General features: G+C 43.5%; 1 protein-coding gene across 1 annotated transcript in view; it reads right to left on the bottom strand.

The window, feature by feature from the left end:
* Positions 1-6,670: 6,670 nt before the first annotated feature.
* Positions 6,671-15,675, bottom strand: part of Actbeta (inhibin subunit beta) — a 15,405-nt gene continuing 6,400 nt past the window's right edge. Inside the window, exons 2-5 of the mRNA XM_017911685.1 lie at positions 8,682-8,902; positions 8,050-8,284; positions 7,784-7,961; positions 6,671-6,959 (exon numbers count right to left, since the gene is read on the bottom strand). Coding sequence (XP_017767174.1) covers positions 6,719-6,959; positions 7,784-7,961; positions 8,050-8,284; positions 8,682-8,902 — 875 coding nt within the window. The 3' untranslated portion in view covers positions 6,671-6,718. The remainder of the gene's footprint in view (positions 6,960-7,783; positions 7,962-8,049; positions 8,285-8,681; positions 8,903-15,675) is intronic.

Genomic DNA, 15,675 nt, shown 5'->3' on the forward strand with positions numbered 1-15,675 from the left:
ATCTCGATTAACCTTTGCTAAACCTTTCTTGCAATCTTCGAAGCTTTATCATTTTTACGGCTAATATCACCAACGCTGATAACAATTCTATGGCGCGACGAAACTTTCGTATTTCTATTTTACAATCAAATATCTCGCAAACTCTGCGAAACGTGTTAATTTCTTTATTTCTTTATTTCTTTATTTCTTTATTTCTTTATTTCCTATATTTCTTGCTCTATCCGTTCAGTTTTCTTCGTCCTCGTCACGCCTTTTCTCTCTCTCTCTCTCTCTCTCTCTCTCTCTCTCTCTCTCTCTCTCTCTCTCTCTCTCTCTCTCTCTCTCTCTCTCTCTCTCTCGCTCTCTTACACACGCACACACGCACGCACGCACATTCTCTCTCTCTCTCTCTCTCTCTCTCTCGTCTACGCACGATCTTTCTCTCCTCTTCCACATATTCTCCAGCCTCATTTTTCAATCATTGCTCTAATTTTTACTTAAATTAATCAACTTCACGACTTTGTGTATACGTGCAAGCATTATTTTGAGAAGATAAAAAAAACTCGCTTACAGCGAGATAAAGAATGGTTATAATAGGTTTACGTGTTAATGAATTAATGTATTATCTATATAAGCGATCTATATAAGCGATCTATATAAGTAGGAACAATAAGAGGTATCATTGTTTTAGAACATTACCGGAGATACAAGGACACTGATTGAGACGTCAGACCGAGTAAAAAGTATCAGATTTTCAAATTCGTTCTTACATCGCTGGCAAATATTTTGCATCTTTGCTTGGTTATCTTCGCTTATGTACTTTCTTTCTGAATATCTTAATCTAGAAAGGATAGACTTAATTGCTTTCGGTAAAAATTTTCAAACCGAACACATTTGTTCATTGTCTCTTATGCTCTATTATTACTGTTATCGTAATTATTATTATTATTATTATTATTATTATTATTATTATTATTATTATTATTATTATTATTATTATTATTATCACTAGTGTTATCATTGTTATCATTATTATCATCATCATTATTATTGTTATTATTAGAATTATTATTATCATTGTTAGAATTACTGTTACTGTTATTCTTGTCGTTATTATTGTTTCATCATTATTTTATGATTATTTTACCATTATTATTCATTATTCATTATTACTATTAATGTCATTATTATGATTATTATCATCGCCTTGATTATCGTTATAGTGATAATCAATATTATTACTAGTATCGATGCGATTATTATTAGTATTATTATTATATTTATTGTACTTATTGTCATTAATATTGTTATTATCGTCATTGTTAATATCAATATCAGTAGCTCTATCGTTATTGTTCTCGTTATTATTATTATTATTATCGGCATTATTATTGCTAACCTTCTTTACAGTAAAGTAGACAATAAACACAGTCCTTGAGCTTGTTAAAGGCTTTGGGGAGACCCTTACGTGCTCCTGACATTTCCTCCGAAACAAAAAAAATTCTTTCGGAAGAAAGAAAAAGAGAAGAAGAAATGATGAAACGATAGGACAGATGATAACATTTGCGTGGATAATCGCTGTTAAGAGCTGTGCAATGACGATAATATCTAGTAGTAGCGATTAGCGGTATAGCAACAGCAACGAGAGCAGCGATGGCACCAGGAAAATGAACAATATTCATTATGCTTCCGTTGCTGATAACGTTGACAGAATTTATAATAACAACAATAACAACAACAACAACAACAACAACAAGAATGATAATGATAATGATAATGATAATAACAACAACGACAACAATAATAATAGCAATAATAATTATCGTAACAACAACAACAATAATAATAATAGTAGTAGTGGTGGTAGCGGTAGTAGCGGTAGTAGTGGTGGTGGTGGTGGTGGTGGTGGTGGTGTTGGTGGTAGTAGTAGTAGTAGTAGTAGTAGTAGTAGTAGTAGTAGTAGTAATAATGATAATGATAATAATAATGATCGTAATATACAAGGAATAAATGATAGAAACGACGATAGCGTTGATGATAACGGTAAAAATATAATTGTTAGTAGCATCGATAGCAGTAACAGTGACAATGCGGTAATCTTGATGACGTTGGAAGAACGCGTAGCTATTGTAATAACGCTAATGGTATATAGGAACGATAGCAGCGATGATGTGAAGGAATACCGCGTTAACGTTGGTAGTAGCAATGATAATGAGAAGAGAAGTAGCAGTGATAATAACGCCATTGATTAATAATGGTTAATAATGGTACTAGTAATAATTAGAGGTAAAATAAGAGAAGCAGTAGCAAGGATAGAGCAAGAGCAGCGGCGCCAGCGAATAGCGGTGACCCGTTAGTGGTGTGCTGGTGATAACGAGATAGCGAACGAAATAATGGAACGTGAAAGAAAGTAAGAAAAGGAAACAAGAGTGAAAGAAAGAGAGTAACAATGATAACGATCGCGGTTGAAGAGAAAATAGAGCAAGTAGTAAAAAAGTTTCACTATCGATATAACGGAAATGTGCTTGTCTAAAATTGCTTTAAACCTTACTTTGGACGCAATTAGTTTTCTTCCTTCTTTTAGTTTCGTAATTATTTAGTAAAGTGTTCCTTTTTTTCCGTTTTCTTTTTTCGCTTCTATAATTAGGCAAACGGCGAAACGGCGAAATATTTTATTCCCTTCTCACCTCTCTCATAGACACATCCATACACGCGTATTCGTCGTTTTCTTTCGTTAGACTATGCTTATCGTAGCGTGCATTTTTTCCTACGTTTCTTGGGAAAAATATCCTTTTCCATTTTCATTGAATCGTCGATTTGATTTTCGAAAGCGAGCAACGCAACTGAAATAATATGGAATAAACCTGACAGGGAACCTCTACATCGATTCGTCGTCGTATCGTTAAATCGATTGATTATTTCTTTTTTCTTCGTAGTCTCTCTACGCTATCTATCAGTATACTTCTTCTCAGTCGCTATCTTCTTTATGCTCTTCCCAATCTTCTGTTGATTTTTCTCGAATACCAGTTTATAACCTTGTTCATTTCTTATTAATATATTGTGCATAATATGTTAGTCGAATGTCTAATGGTTCGACACGATTAATTTTATCTCCTTTCTCTTTCACGCTCTCATCTTTTACTTTCCTTTCCTTTACTGTTCTCCTTTTCTCTACCTTCTCTCCCTCTCTTCCTTCTCCCATTCTCTCAATTTCTATCGACCACCTTTCATTCTCAACCACTTTCCATTCCACTTTGTCTCGCCGTTGTTCTTCGTCACTTGCTGTTTCGTAATTTCTAATCGTTCGTTCGTTTGTTCGTTCGTTCGTTCGTTCGTTCGTTCGTTCGTTCGTTCGTTCGTTCGTTCGCTCGTTTAAATGCTAAAGCTTTATCGTTAAATTAGTACATAGAGTTTTAGTAATGATGCAAAGATACATTTTTTAATAAGGCCCAGTAAGGCTACGTGGGTTATCCCACGAATAATTCAATATACGTATATCTTTCGTGTTAAAAATTACCGCGTGTTCGATAATTAATTTTTAGCTCTCCTATCGTTCGAACATCGTGACGTGTTCCGTTTTGTTTTTAATACACGCCGTATACTCGAAAAGCGACACTGGTACAATGTCTCGTTGGACGTTTTAGGTATGTTACGCATGTAATGAAAAATCTAAAGGAAGAGACACGTGGACCAACGTGTGTTAGTTTGTCTGAAAATGGAAAAAAAGACAAAGAAGAAAGAGGAGAAGAGAAAAGAAGAAAGAGAAAAGGAAGAAAAAGGAGACAAAGGGGAAGGAGAAGAAGAAGAAGTGAAGTGAAGAGGAAAGAAAAAGAGGAAAAAGGAACGAGAGAAAGAAAATAGGAAGGAAAAGCGTTGTTCCATCGTACGAGGCCGTTTCCTCGAGAGACCATCCAATAATTATTGTCATTTTGTGTCGTTCATTACTCGTAATTTACACCATTTTCACTTTCCGTATCCTTCCGCATCTTCTCGAGAAACGCGTATCGATTGCGTGTTTTCGATTAAGCTATTTCGATTATTATACCTCGAAAGAGTCTCGCGTACATAATTTTCATGTACGTAATAATTGGCAATGCGATTATTATACGTAAAGTTTATTCGAACGTGTCATCGTTACCTCGATTTTCCTTTCATACCCTTTATCGAACGATTATCCGAGAAATGCGATCATTTGTAATTCTTCTTGCTGATAGGAACACAGATAGTGCGCATATAAAAAACGCGAAGAAAATCCTTTAGGAGAGATTTCTGGTGAACCGAGAATATCTTTACGTGTACACGTTATATAATTACTGCCTAGAGACATGTGCGTTACAAATGTACAGTATATGCGCGCGAAACTCGCACGCGAGATTCCTAAATACCCTTTCTTAAATTGGCAGGTTGAATTTATAAAGTTGGAACTTTATAAAGTTATTTGATAACTTTAAATTATAAAGTTATTTTATAACCCGCGTGTGACGTTTTCAACGATCCTTTTTATCGGTTGTTATATGGAAATATGGTTGACTAAGTAAGTTAATAAATAAGAATTATGATCTTTCTGTTATAGTCTGTTTGAACTCTTAAAGAACATTCACCCCAGCCCACCCGACCCTGCCCAAATTCCCACCCTTCTATCCCTAGTACATTAAATATATCGTCCCTCTTGTGTACGTATCTATATTTTATTTATATGCATACATATGCATATACATATGCACGCGCGTACGCGCACACACACACGTATATATATGTATGTATGTATGTATGTATGTATGTATGTATGTATGTATGTATGTATGCATGTATGTATGCATGTATGTATGTATGTATGCATGTATGCATGCATGCATGCATGCATGTATGTATGTATGTATGTATGTATGTATGTATGCGCGCGCGTGTGTGCGTGCGCGTGCGTGCGTGCGTGCGTGTGTGTGCGTGTTGGCGCACGCGCGCGCGTGCGTGTATGTATCTATGTATACTCGTTTCTTTTTATACACGCGCGCGCGCACACACACACACGCACACACACACACACATACATGCATACATATACATCTACATATGTATATATATGCATGCCGATGTAGATACATATACATATAAATCTATCGTGTACGCATGCATTTATAATAATAATAATAATATTCTTTCGGTTTAAGTCCTTTTGTCGATACTTTCAAACGTTTCGCATAAAAAACAAGGCAATCAGATTGAGTTTTATCATTTACACTTAAACTTTACGATCGTATTTAAATATTTATACTCGGCCGAATCACCTCGTGTGCCTGTGTGTATATATAATATTACATGTGTTATACATAAACCGTAAATATGGAATCACTTTGTTACTTTCATTAGTTTCTTCCTTTCTCCTTTTTCTTTGTCGCGTACAACTACGTACGAAAAGACTAAGCTCTTGGTAAGAAGTTTGGTTAAATTGTCTCGTGCAGCCTTTGCACCCTCCTCGCCTCACCCCCCCCCCCGCTTTCTCTTTCCCCCGCCTCCACCCAGTTTCCCTATTTTTTTTCCCCTCTCGTCCTTTCTTACACACATACGCGACATACGTACACACCTTTCCTCTCGTTCTCCCGCTCCAATCTCGTTTTCCCTCGTGATCTGTACCTTCAGCACCACGAGTCAACTTTTAATAACGACGCAAAGAAACGAAACGAATGTGATCTCGATAATGGTGGTTTACGATGAAACCGACCAATCTTTTTCTCATTTCGTTCATCTGTCTTTCTTATATCATTTTACTCTTTTCCTAGCACTTTCATCCCTTCTCACACGCACTTTTCCCATGCAATCTTTTTTCTTTCACCTCTGCCTTCTCTCTCTCTCTCTCTCTCTCTCTCTCGCGCGCGCGCGCGCTCTCTTTATGTTGGTTCGTGTCTGCCTTGGAACAGTATTTTCGGATAAAGTCGCGAGTAATTGGATTAGCTATCGGATTAGCTAGAAATCTTGCTAGAAATTATTTAGCATCGACAGCTGGATGGCGTTTCTCCTTTGCTCGACGTTGCCGATTACCTTACTCGAGATCGTTGGAGATCGCGATTGCGAACATGGTTGTTTCGCTCGATCTGGTTATATAAAAAAGAAGCGACGAGCGATTGGCGTCGCGACCGATCGAATCGATCGACGATCGGTATTCTAACTACGTATAATATATCGAGGGTCTTCCGTTGCTCCTCGTGTCGTTGGACGATTGATGGAACGAGAGCAAGGTCGAAACGCGTCGAGCTGCTTTGTTGGAGTACGAGCAAACGGTTTTGGCGGATACGTTGCGTGCTCACAAAGATATAACAGTGTAAAATCGCGTAACCGTGGTAACCGTATGGTACTGGAAACAACGCGATGCTACGATAAACGGCTCCGTCGCGATAAACGGCTTTTAACGTATTCGTTAAAAAACATAGGTTGACGCGCGACATCGAGAGAACGACGCCGAATTAAGTTTGGAGGTAGGCGCGTACGTATCTGCCTGGTTTAAACATCGCGACAGGCCATTTTTAGTATCCAGACATTGCTGGTATCGATATCGCTATCGGATTCGGAGTTGAACCGAATCCGTGTACAGGATATACTTAGAGAACGAATTCGAGGTGTATAGAAGGAACATAGGGGGAGCGTATGGGGAGCGTATGGAGAGCGTATGGGGAGCGTATGGGGAGCGTATGGGGAGCGTATAGGGAGAATAGGAGGAGCGTAGAGGGAGCAGAAGAGCAACGGCTTAGGGGCAGCCGCATTCGTCGACTACCATCTTCGGTAGATCTCTCTTGATGATGTTGGAGTCAGGACCGTAGTAGATCAACGACATAGGCGAGAACTTGAGAGGGGCGCAGCAGGGTTGCATGCCAGCCAGTCGATCCATCTTTCGGTACTCCTCGATCACGTGGGTGTAGTAATTGAGGAAAGTGTCCGGTGTTCTGTGCCCTGCCGCGCAATCTCCTCTGCAGTAATTCGCGTAGTACCTATACATCGAATAACGTGTCGGTGTTACTTGATTCTGTTGGAATAGCGTTCGAATAGCAAACAGGCAACGAGATTAAAGAGGCAAGAAAGATTTAAACCGTTGATTCGTAGAACGAGTCTCTTCCGTTACGCCCGATGCAGAGAGTAGAAAAACTCGCGTGCGTGTTTCTAGACGGTACACGGTTCGTTAAGCTTTAGACAATTCTTGCAATAATTGCTCGTAAGTTAAGGGTTTAGGGCCGTTGCACTTGTAAGCGACACTCTGATTTCACGGGATACCCTACGAGTGACTCTCTACAGCGCTCTCTCTCTCTCTCTCTCTCTCTCTCTCTCTCTCTCTCTCTCTCTCTCTCTCTACCGATCGCTATGCCATTCCGCAAAAGCCTTCGTCGCGTGTCATCGTCTAAGGTACCTTTTTCTAGCTACTATCGCTGGTATACGACGGTGTACGACGGTGTACGACGGTGTACGAGGGTATACGAGAGTATACGAGGGTATACGAGGGTATACGAGGGTATACGACGAATGTACGTAAGTACGTGCGTACGGGCCGACGCGATAACGATCGAATCGATCGACGAAACGATCGCGCGTACCGTATTCGGGTAGCGTAACTCTTTACGTACGTATATCAGCTGTGTGCCATCACGCGTCCGACCTGTAATATTTTTCTTTCGTTTCTTCCCTCTATCCTTTTCGCCGTTTTCGTCAGTCTCGCGGAAGCACGTCGAAACGGAATCGCGTTCGCGAGGCAAATTCTACACGTCCGTTATCGATCGTTGTCGCATGTCAACTCGGGATTCAATTCCGCTGTTATTCTTACCCTTGGGGTGCGATTATCCAGTCGTCCCAACCGAGCTGCGAAAAGTTTACGTAGAACCTTTGCTTGCAGCATTGACCCTTAATAGCGCCGCTGCATTCGATCGCTCGTCTTCTAACCCGTTTCACAGCCGCCGGATCCGTGCGAACGACTAGGAAAGGTCTGTCCGGATCTTGAGTACCTGGGGAGAAGAAGAGTAAGAAGAAGAATCGAGATTGGACAATTGCCGCGCGAAATCTATATAGCGGGGTGGGAGTGGGGAGATGTACCTTTTGCGTTTAAAGATGACTCGATTACGTGCGGGGAATGTCCGTCAAAGGTCGATACGTAGACGTGTGAGCCACATCCGGTACAATCGACGAGCAACGTCAATTTATCCTTCGCGGCATCCCGGTTTGTAGTATACCAGCTATTCACGACCTTGGTGACGTCGAACTTAAGCCAACCGAGTTGTCCGATGTTCACTCCGAGGGACGTGACCATTTCCAGGTGTTGGCCAAGCTCCTGCGGAAACCGCGTGCATACCCGTTTATTCGTTTGTCAACAACGCGGTGAATAGTCGGGAATATTCCTTTTCTTTTTTCTCTTCCTCCCTTTCGTTTTTTTATCTTCCTCTTTAGCTGGTATTAGCTCGAAGCTTCCCGATCGGTTGAAACCCGACAACCGTAGCCGGTAATATCGGACAAATGATCGGTAAGAGGACTTAAGATAGCGGTACGTTTTAATGCGATTAAATTTATATAAGTCGGACGAAAGTGGTAAAATCTTTTTTCGATTTCACGCTATGCGCGTTATTCGTGCACGATCTTACGAGAGAAGAAGATTGGAGGGGAAAGAAAAAAAATGAAAAAATGGAGGAAAAAAGCAAAGACACGTGGAATAATCGAGCGGTCGGAATTACCTTTCCACGCAAGTGCGTCGTGTTGCCGCAACGTACTCTGAATACCCAGAGAGTAAAATTTCTTTGGTTGGTTTGACTCTGACGATGATGTTGGTAGCGATGGGCGTGCCTGAATTCGACTCTGGTCCAAAGCGTGGCCCTTTTGATTCTCAGGGGTTCCAAGGCTGGTTCGCCGCTGGACATTGGAAACTCCAATAACGGTTGTCCATTTAGCGTGCGTCCTACGAATAAGAATAAAAAATAAAGGGACATCGTACCGATTCGGATTGGCTATTCTCCTACGTTTCCAATCTTTATCGTCTCTCCTTTTTTCTTTTCTCTCCTTTGTAACCTTATATTCTCAGTCGCGATGGTAAAAGAAAAAGAAAGTTTCTTTTCCTTCCGGTTTACCTTTGTCGTTGGATCGCGACTCGTCTTATCACGAGGCGTTGTAAAAACTATTTAACGGAAAGAAACGAAGAAGACAAAGGGGGTAATACGCGCGTATGGAGAAAGAGAGTAAGAGAGCGTGTAACGTACTCGGTGGCTCGAGACTCGTGTGCCGAGGACAATGTGTTGGCGGAGACACAGGGATTCGCGTACACGAGAAAGCACGATGAAATACAAGGGGTCGGGAGAAGGTTGTTCGTGTATAAACGTAACAAGAGATACATCGAAGCTATCGTGCCCGCGTAGACGAGAGCAGGTTAACGCACACGGATTTATAAATATCCGTGTCGGTGTGTGCGCGCATACTGCGAAAGCAGCGTGGCTTCATCCCTTAACGGTTTGGTGAGTCACGGACCGTGAGCCATTGGAGGGACGAGGATAAGCACGGGGTGTCTGCCACCCGTCTGCCTTCCGCCTTCCATTCCCCGCAGTCCGCGCTTCTTCTCTCTTTCGCCATTCCACCCCTTTCATTTCGTTCCTTACCCTTCTCCTCCCGCACGCTCTCGGGCTATTTCCTTTTCTTTCCTACCTACCATTGCGTAGCCAGCCTGTGTAGATACCACCGACACCGACACCGACATCGACATCGACATCGACATCGGCACCGGCACCGGCACCGGCACCGGCACCGGCACCGACACCGGCACCGACACCGACACCGACACCGACACCGACACCGACACCGACACCGACACCGACACCGATACCGATACCGATACCATCACCGACGACAACGGCACCAGACCAACACGCGTTCAAGCTATCGGAGACTCCCCTACTAGAGCCAACGACGTCCACACCCCCAGCGCTACTCCTCCCTCCGACGTCTATGGTCTAAAGCGTCGTGACGCCAACCGCGGAGATATTCAACCTACCGATCTCTTGCCTCAACTCGTTTAACCTTTTAAGTATGGACCAACCGATATAGTGTAAGCATTCACGCACGGACATACGCGCCAATGCCTGCTCGCACCACGAATTTCTTTTCTTTTATACGTCCATCGACTCTTTTCTCGCTCCAATGTAGTCCCATCCGGTCCAGTCGAATTGTATCTTTTTCGTTCCTACCTGATACGTATCGTATTTGCTTGTTAAAACGAATCGCAAATCTTTACTAATCGTAAATTATCGGTAAAATATCGCTGCGAGATATTTCGTCCGACCGATCATCTCCTTTCATGGCCGGATTTTACGAAAGAGAACACCCCTAGTAAAAAGTATACGTACTATAACGGTACTATATTATATAACGGTATGTACATTTTCGTTTGATCTATGTTTCGTATTTCTACGCGTTTTTAACCGATTCGAGGGAACATTTACAACGGTAAAGATTCTTAAAACAACTCTTTATTACGTATATATAACTATGAGATAGGCGCGCGCGCGCGCGGATCGTAGGATTAAAAAGCATTTCTACGGCTTTTCGAAGACAAAAAGATATACTTTTGTCGAAGATTTCTATTATACTCACGGTTGATTCGTACGTCGAAAAGAGAAGAAAAAAAATATTCTCGTTGCTGGCAACAGGAGTACAAGGAGAAGAAGCAATCTGGATTTTTACAGAGGAAATATCTATTTTGATATCTAGGATTGCGAGTAGAAGAGGATGAAATAGCTGCTAGATATTTCGTATGTGCATACTTGTATATTATCCGAATATCCTATACGGTATCTTGGCCCCCTTTGCGCCTCGTCTTCGCCCCCTTATTTATTCGTCGTTTCCCTCTTTCGTTAAGTGGATGACACGATCCGCGAGAGAGGGAAAAGTAATTTTCCTTTCTTCTCTTTCGATACGAGGGGAGTGTTTCTGGGGTTCGCGTGATCGTAAAACGCAAAATTAATACGCTATATTAAATCGATATTCGAATAGAGCAAATTCGCCTCGCTTTCTTCTTTTCCTCCTTTTCCTTTGCCAAACCGTTCTCTATCGAAACGTTTTCTATCGAATCGCGCGTACAAGATGTAATTATACGTACGGGGAGCATGGTTGTCGAGGGAGCGAAAGGATTCGGTATAGCGAGCGGCAAGCGCGCGACACAACCGACTCGAATCGAGAGGGGCGTTGTACGACTTTGGTCCGGCCTCGCTCGAGTTTCGAGTGCATCGTGTGTCGCACTTTTCGAGGTCGGTGCATCGGGTACTTTTGCCGCTGCGCCGCAATGCGACACCAGTGAATCTACATTCCCATTTTCTCGCTTTGATAGTTCGCATCTTTGCCACGGTTAACCCTGCGTATGAACGTGGCACGCTCGTTGGTGCAACTTCGGGCTAATATTTCCGTGGTAATCGATACTTTCGAGATGTCTGGATACCTCGACGGCCTAAACGTACGTCGCGAACTGTTTACGAAACGTCCGAGATGGTGTGCACGTACATTTCCATCTATCGACGTTCTTTCCACGATCTATCGGTTTCGAATCGACGAAACGCGCGAAACGCTGCAACATTTGGAATATCGATCGGAGCGTAAGAAACAAAGTTGGCATGATTGGCGAGGATTCCGCGAACTGGAGAAAGGAACGACCGGGTGCGATTGGGATTCGTAAATCTGCTTCGGATAACTTGGAGATTCGAGCACGATCGGAGATAACGAAAGTACGAAGGGATCGGAGAACGGAAGAAAGAAACGTTGGAGTAAATTCTCGACGATGAGAATGTTTGTCGCGTTGTAAAGTAGCAGAGAACGGTGGAGCGATCGCGTGTCGTTGGGTCGCCGCGACGAGGTGACAAGATTTAAGGCTGATATTTGCTCTCTCCTATCGTATTCGTATCGTATTTGTATCGTATTCGTATCGTATTTGTATCGTATTCGTATCGTATTCGTATGGTATTCGTATGGTATTCGTATGGTATTCGTATCGTTGCGATACCTACGATGGAAAATTAAACGCGTCTCCTCTGAAAGAAAAGATCTATCGCGTAGGTATGTCGAAACCGAGAACATCTTGTAAGATAAGATGACGAAATAATATCTTTCGGTTGCACGGTTTCCTCTCCAATTCGCGTCCCCCTTTCCTTGCTACTGTGCGACTGCTCGTAAACGAGGTTAGCGCGATCACGGCAGAATGTGCCCGTAAATTTGGTACGGGAGCATGTCAGCAAAGAAAAGAGGGGTCTCTTAGTCGCCAAGTCGTCCATTTAAGATGTCGCGCGGCATAGTAACGCAGAGGAAAATCGCTACGAATGAACACGAGATAAAGAGGACGAAAGGAAAGACGGAAGGAACATCGGAGCGAGAAGAAGCCAAGTTTGGGGAAGAGGTGGGATGAAAAGATGAAAAGGAAGAGAACGAAGAAGGGACGAGTGTAGGATCTTTAAAGCGATCGATTCGTCATAGCCGAGGGATCGTCGCTCTTTTTCCACTCGTACATGTCCCGCATATATCGCGTATATATCGCGTATATATCGCGTATATATCGCGTATATATCGCGTATATATCGCGTATATATCGCGTATATCGATCGGGTGTGTACCGATGGAACCAAGTAATCGAGAAGACATATCCGGGATCGAGCGGACATGAAGAGCGGGAGCAACGAGCAACATTCCGTCTTCGAGACGAAAGGGACGAGGATCGGAAAGAAATTTCTGTCGTATCGGCAGAATCTTATGCACGAGTTCGTAGTATCAAAATTATACGATCGAATCGTTTATGAAATCGCGAACCGAGAAAACGGAAATTCGTCCGATTTGTTGGATAAAATTTCTAGACGGTGGAGAAAGAAAGGACTCGTGGTTGCCAAAAAAAATGCTATCCGTGGTTGTTGTAGAAATAAGAAGAGGAGGAAGTAGAAGAAGAAGAAGAGGAAGAAGAAGAGGAAGAAGAAGAGGAAGAAGAAGGACAAGAGAAAGAAAATGGGGGAGAGAAAGAAGAAGATGAGAGTGAAGGGGATGCAGGAAGGTGCGGATATAACTATTGAAAGTTATTAAGCAAAGAGAGGGGTTAGAGGGTAGAGCGAGTCGGGGAGGGGGATGGGAAGGGTGGCGATACTATGAGAAACGATGCATCGCCGTGCACCGCGACTTTTCCGTTATCACCTTCTCTGTCGTCCACGGTCGAGAGTCCGACAGCATCGACCTCGGTGCGAATCTAATTACGGAACGACACGATACCGATGCGTTGCTCGATAATATCGCGTCCACAACCTCGCGGTATATCGCGTATCTTATATAGGACCGAGGCGATTGACCGTAATACGGTCAGTCAAATAAGAGGGTCAGATATAGCTGGTTGGTAACCCTGATCCAGATCTATCGCCGCCACGTGGTCGCTCGCTCGCACTACGCGTTATACTATCGCGTAACTCACGACTCGCGATTTACAATCACGTGCTCGCAGGTGACAACAAACGCTACCGATTTACCTTCCTCTTTCCGTCTTTTCGCATCCTTCTTTCCCTTAACCTTTTATCCATCCCAACCGATCGATCGTTCTCCGATGCGATCCTTCCAATTCGATAGATGTTTATATTAAACAGTTTCGTTGAAACTTTGACAGACTGGTAAGCGAGTAGACCGGTGGTTTCGTTGATCCGTTCGAACGAACGAACGAGGGGTTAATTCGCGTAAAATGAAAACGCATAAAGAGAGGATCGACTAGCCCGTTTGTACGATAATGGCACAGACGGTTATGTTCCCAGAAAATGTGTGTCTATATCGCGTTTGTCGCGTGTCTGACTACCATCTGCATCGCCAGGTAACGTTGTCACCGTGGTATTATCGTAGCCGTTGCGAATTCGCGTCATAAGCTAAGCTATCTGATAATTCAAGGTACAACGACTACGCGTGTACGTTCGTATACTCGCGAATTGTCGACTTTGACTTTCCATTTTATCGGTATTCGGTATTTTCATCGAAAGTTTACGAGACCCTCGACGATACGCGGTTTAGCGGTGATATTCCCTGCAGGAAAAAATATGCAATCGAGAGAGAGGGAGAGCAAGAGAGATGGTCGAAGGTTGAAAACTCGCGTGCCCTGCTTTAGACGGCCTCTGTACGTTTAATTTCCAAAAATGGAAACCCCGTCGCTTTAAGTCGTAAAGTTGATCGATTGACTCTGCGGAAAATATGAAACGCATTCGATTGCGGGAAGGGTTTCAGGAGACGGGCGGAGGGAGATAGATGAGAGAGAGAGAGAGAGAGAGAGAGAAGGTGGAGGTAGAAGGTTGGAGGTTGGAGGTTGGAGGTTGGAGGTTGGAGGTTGAAGGTTGGAGGTTGGCGCTGGAGAGGAACGGAAGGAGGAAGGAGAGCGTGAGGCGGGAGAGGAGGAGGAGGTGGTGGAGGAGGATGAAAACGGGGCGTTTCCCAAGGCAAAGTATAACCCAGCGAACAATTAGACGAATCGTTTTCTTCTGTTGAGGGATGGTCAAGGAAACGGTTCTGTTCGCGTCTAGGTGGATTTCGGAAAAGGAAATTCCGTGTTCGTTCTACCGGGATTGCGGCCGGTGGTGGTCGTTAATTCGTTGGAATGACAGGAGTTGGAGCAGTTTCTTCGGTATCGGCCACAACTCGACCACGAGCAAACGAGATCATGCATAGGAATCGAGGCGAAAAAAACCATCTCTTTCCGACTAACGATCCTTCTCGCGATGAACGGAAAATTCGAATATGCGCTATATTTTCCACTATTTCTTCCGAGCTCGAGAAAGATCGAGGTAGACGGAGAACAAAGACGTCGAGCGGTTGAAATAAAGAGAAGATAAATAGACGCGTAGGGTGGAGGCTAGATAGGGGAAAGAAGGGGAAACGAAAGAAGAAAAAGGGGTGAAAGGTACGGGAAGGAGGTTCGCGGGAGAAAGGAAGGAGAAAGGATATAGAAGGGAAAAAGGCGGGAAGGGAAGGGAAGGGAAGGGAAGGAGAAAGAAAGGTGAAAGAAAGTAGAGAGAAGGGGAGAAGGAGGGTTAGTAGCGTCGCGGAGAACGCGAGAGGAACGGGATAAAAGAGGAAGAAGCACACCCTTGATTTCTATCCTAGAGCGTAGATTGTAGCGCGACAGGATGAGGAGAGTCAAGAGGGAATAAAGGGGGTGTAGTAGGAGATGTACGAAGAGCGGCGCCCAGTTGGAGCCACGTGCATCGATCTGACTAGAGGCGCCAGCCGTCCTATCCGTCGGCTCGTTCGTCCATGAGTTCGACCCTGTCCCACTCCAACGCATGTCGAACCGTGCCATCCCGCTTTCAACATCCCGTCAGCCTCCTTGCTCCGTCGTTTCTACCGTAACCCGTACCAACATTCGTCTCCTCTCTCCTTCTTCTTCTTCTTCTTCTTCTTCTTCTTCTTCTTCTTCTTCTTCTTTCTTCTTCTTCTTCTTCTTCTTCATCTTCTTCTCCTTCTCCTTCTTCTTTCTCTTTCATCCTCGCCTATCTTTTCCGCCCTCCTTTTCCATTTTCCGCGTGCGTAGGAAAGAGGAGAGAACAAGGAAGAAACCTGCCTTTTCTTCGAAGGAAGGTCGCGTCTTAACCCTTGCGCGTCCTATCCGAACAATTTCTCCCTGGGATTCTTTCTTTCTCAGGTTGAACGAACTCGACCTTTTGCTCCGAGACTTTTCCAAATATCATTTTC

This window comes from Eufriesea mexicana, unplaced genomic scaffold (genome assembly GCF_001483705.2).
Source record: "Eufriesea mexicana isolate 0111107269 unplaced genomic scaffold, ASM148370v2 scaffold305, whole genome shotgun sequence".
Classification (NCBI taxonomy): Eukaryota; Metazoa; Arthropoda; class Insecta; order Hymenoptera; family Apidae; genus Eufriesea; species Eufriesea mexicana.